Source organism: Palaemon carinicauda, unplaced genomic scaffold, assembly GCF_036898095.1.
Source record: "Palaemon carinicauda isolate YSFRI2023 unplaced genomic scaffold, ASM3689809v2 scaffold138, whole genome shotgun sequence".
In the NCBI taxonomy this organism is placed as follows: domain Eukaryota; kingdom Metazoa; phylum Arthropoda; class Malacostraca; order Decapoda; family Palaemonidae; genus Palaemon; species Palaemon carinicauda.
The window spans coordinates 246,659-249,778 of record NW_027168904.1 but is presented as its reverse complement, the minus strand read 5'-3'; the positions used below and the strand labels follow the sequence as shown (position 1 = coordinate 249,778).

The 3,120-nt window shown below is 41.4% G+C and overlaps 1 protein-coding gene across 1 annotated transcript; it reads right to left on the bottom strand.

Moving 5' to 3' along the window:
* Positions 1-656: 656 nt before the first annotated feature.
* LOC137635533 (uncharacterized) lies at positions 657-2,981 on the bottom strand. The gene is made up of 3 exons (XM_068368012.1): positions 2,346-2,981; positions 1,912-2,169; positions 657-1,616 (listed from the first exon to the last, which is right to left on the bottom strand). The coding sequence occupies exons 1-3, from the start codon at positions 2,979-2,981 to the stop codon at positions 657-659; spliced, it is 1,854 nt and encodes a 617-aa protein (XP_068224113.1).
* Between the last annotated feature and the right edge of the window lie 139 nt (positions 2,982-3,120).

The following is a 3,120-nucleotide window of genomic DNA, read 5'->3' as shown; positions in this document are numbered from 1 at the left end:
TATTATCCAGTAATAGTTCATCAACTGGCCCTCTTTCCAAAAAGATGCTATTCAACTCGGCAGATATTTCTTGAGCATCTTCTCTCTTTAGCTGCCTCCATATTGCAACACGACCTGGACCACAATCCACCACTGATAAATAGGGTACCTGTCTGTAATGAGTAACATCAATAGCTAGGCACTGCCAGTTTCTTTCAACACTTAATTCGCCTCCTTTGTGCATCACAGGCGCAGGATCAATGGACTGACAACGATCACAACACTGAACTACCTTCTTCACACATTCTCTGGAAACTTGAGGATCCAACTTTTTAGCTAAATATAGTGTTCTGTCAATTCCCATATGGTGTTTATTATGCAACTCTGTTATATCAACTACAGCACCTGCACAGGGATGTGCATGTTCAACTTCACTGCTCACCAACCAATTCTTCTTGACTCGTCAAAATATCAGCTTTATTCTTCTCTGAAGGCACTATCTGAACAACGATATTCAAACCAAACTCAGTAATCGATTCCTTCAATGTACCCAGGCATCTTTTGATTATCATCTCAGCAGCTCCTTTTGTGTGGACACGCTTCTCAGCACTGACTATAAATTTCAACCATGCCCCCACAGTTGCAGAGTCAGTCCTCACCTCTATCGACTCTAAACCTCATCTAATGGCTAAATTTACTCCTTTCAAAGCAGCTTCTAGTTCGGCAACATTGATGTGGTTGAAATCGTCCTTTTTTCTAAGCCAAGCAGCATCCTCAGCAATTTTGCCATTTATCTCCAAAACTACACCCATAGCAATTTTGCTGGCATCACACCACACAACACCATGCTTTACACTCGGGACACACCAGTTTCCTCTCACAGGATCATCTAACTTTACTCTCTCAATTACTTCTTTAACCATCATCATGGACTGTTCACCAACAGGATCCTCCCAACGTGCTCCTGAGGCTCTTCTCTTAATGTAGCTACATGCAATTCTTAACCATCCAGCTATGGGATAATGACCCACTAATGTACCACAAACTGAAAACAATTCCCTCCTTGTAAGCATATCTGCAACTTCAGGCACCGTATTACCTCTCTCGAACATCAACTCTCCTCCAACTCTTTGCAGTTGCAATCCTAAAGCAGCACCTCCATTGAGCGATTCAGGGGACTTTGTTATCAACCCAAAGGTATTCAAATGTCTAATCACCTCATCAGCAGAAGCTATCGATTCATTCACAAGAATGTCATCTATATATGAACTGGTTGCTCTCTCTATTTTTTCATCCTTACTTAATACAGTCTTTAGTATCCTAGACATAATCTGTGGTGAGTTCAACCCGAATCCCAATCTTGTAAGGCAAAAAGTCTGTCCCTTATAGTTCACTAGTTGATATGGCCACAATTTTTCGTCAACACTCAACTGTAAGTAGGCAGACTTCAAATCCACAACAGACACATTCTCACCTGTCTGTCGCCATTTTCGCAGTGTCTCACTGCATACATCAGTCACATCATCACCAGTGTGACACTTGACATTCACATTAAGTTCCCAAAAATCAAGCACTGGTCTCACCTTGTTCTTTGTTGGCTGTTCCACTGCCATTAGAGGAATGATACCAACGTCAACCTTTTCTTTCCATGGAATTAAAATACCTTCGGCAATCTACCTGTCCACTTCCTTCTCAAATTCTTCTTTTATCCAACCATCAAGCTTTTTATCATAACAGCTTACTTTATTCTTCAGTGTCAAAGTTTCATTATTTTCCCAAAACCACCTGACTGTTCATTTCTGTCCATCAAACCTAGCATGAAAGTCTGGATCTTCAATTACAACTGTTGAACTATTGTTATCCTTCTCACCACCAAGTCTATGCTTAATTTCTTGACCAACTGAAGCAACACCAAAAGCACCAAAAACATACCTTTCCTTGGGTCACTGTGACACCTCCCAATTGGTCAATAACATCAACTCCTAACACCACATCAACGCCATTAACCAGTTGATTCGACACTACAGTCCTCACTGTCACACATTTACCGTTCACACCCAGCTCCACACAATCTGCAACTTTACACTTAATATGACTCCCATCAAAAGCACTGGTGTACACTTCTCCTTTACAGCGAGGCACAAATTTAGAATGTAACACAGATGTAGAGCAGCCAGTATCTACAAGACCCTTTGCAGTCAAATTACCAATCCAAACATCAATTATAGGCAATGTATCTAGGTGCACCTTTTTATCATCTAAAGGGCAACTACAGGCGCAGTAGTCACCCCTTACTCATTTTCCGCAACCTGTTCCTGACAACGACTGGCCATATGACCAATTCTATTACACCTAAAACACCTCACCTGTGTCTCTTTACAGTCTTTTATCATAAGAGGGCCACCACATCGGAAACACTGACCCCTAAACTGGAAAGGCCTAGCCCTATTCTCATGTTTTGCACCACCTCCTTCTCCACCCTTTCTGACAGTTACAGCTCCCACACCACCTTGCTGTTTAGATGACAAAATCCTAGCATGGCTAATCAATTCACTCATTGCCATTGTCATCACATTTGGCAATCGCTGTAAAGCAACACTAAGATTATCTGGAAAACCATTAACAAACGTTAGTTTCACAACATTTTCTAAACCAACCTTATCAAACTTAGCTAAACCCGCCAGCCTCCTAATCTCATTAGTATACACATCAACTGGTTCTCCCGTCCACTTCAATTGAACAAGTTTTCCAAAAGCAGAGAATGGATCATCAGAAACTGCTACTTTCAATTTTTCTTGACTTTTTGCTGCACATTCTTGGTCTTCATCACCCATCTCCAAATAAAGTGCTAGAGCATCACCCTCCAGATACAAAGGAATAAAACTGGCTAAGTCTACTATTTTCTGTAGCTTAGCCACTAAGGTCACCTTCTTCAACCATGACACAACGTCTCCTTCACCGGTGAATGGCTTAATCATGTCCATTGTAATCTTAGATGCCATACTTTCTTGGAATAGGCCTAGATAGCTTGTAGTTAAAACTCACTTTACAAGTTCCCTCGGTGGTAGTAATGGACGACCTTCGAGTTGCAACTCACCAACCAATGAGGAGAATAGCAAGAAAGGACCCACACTACGAATT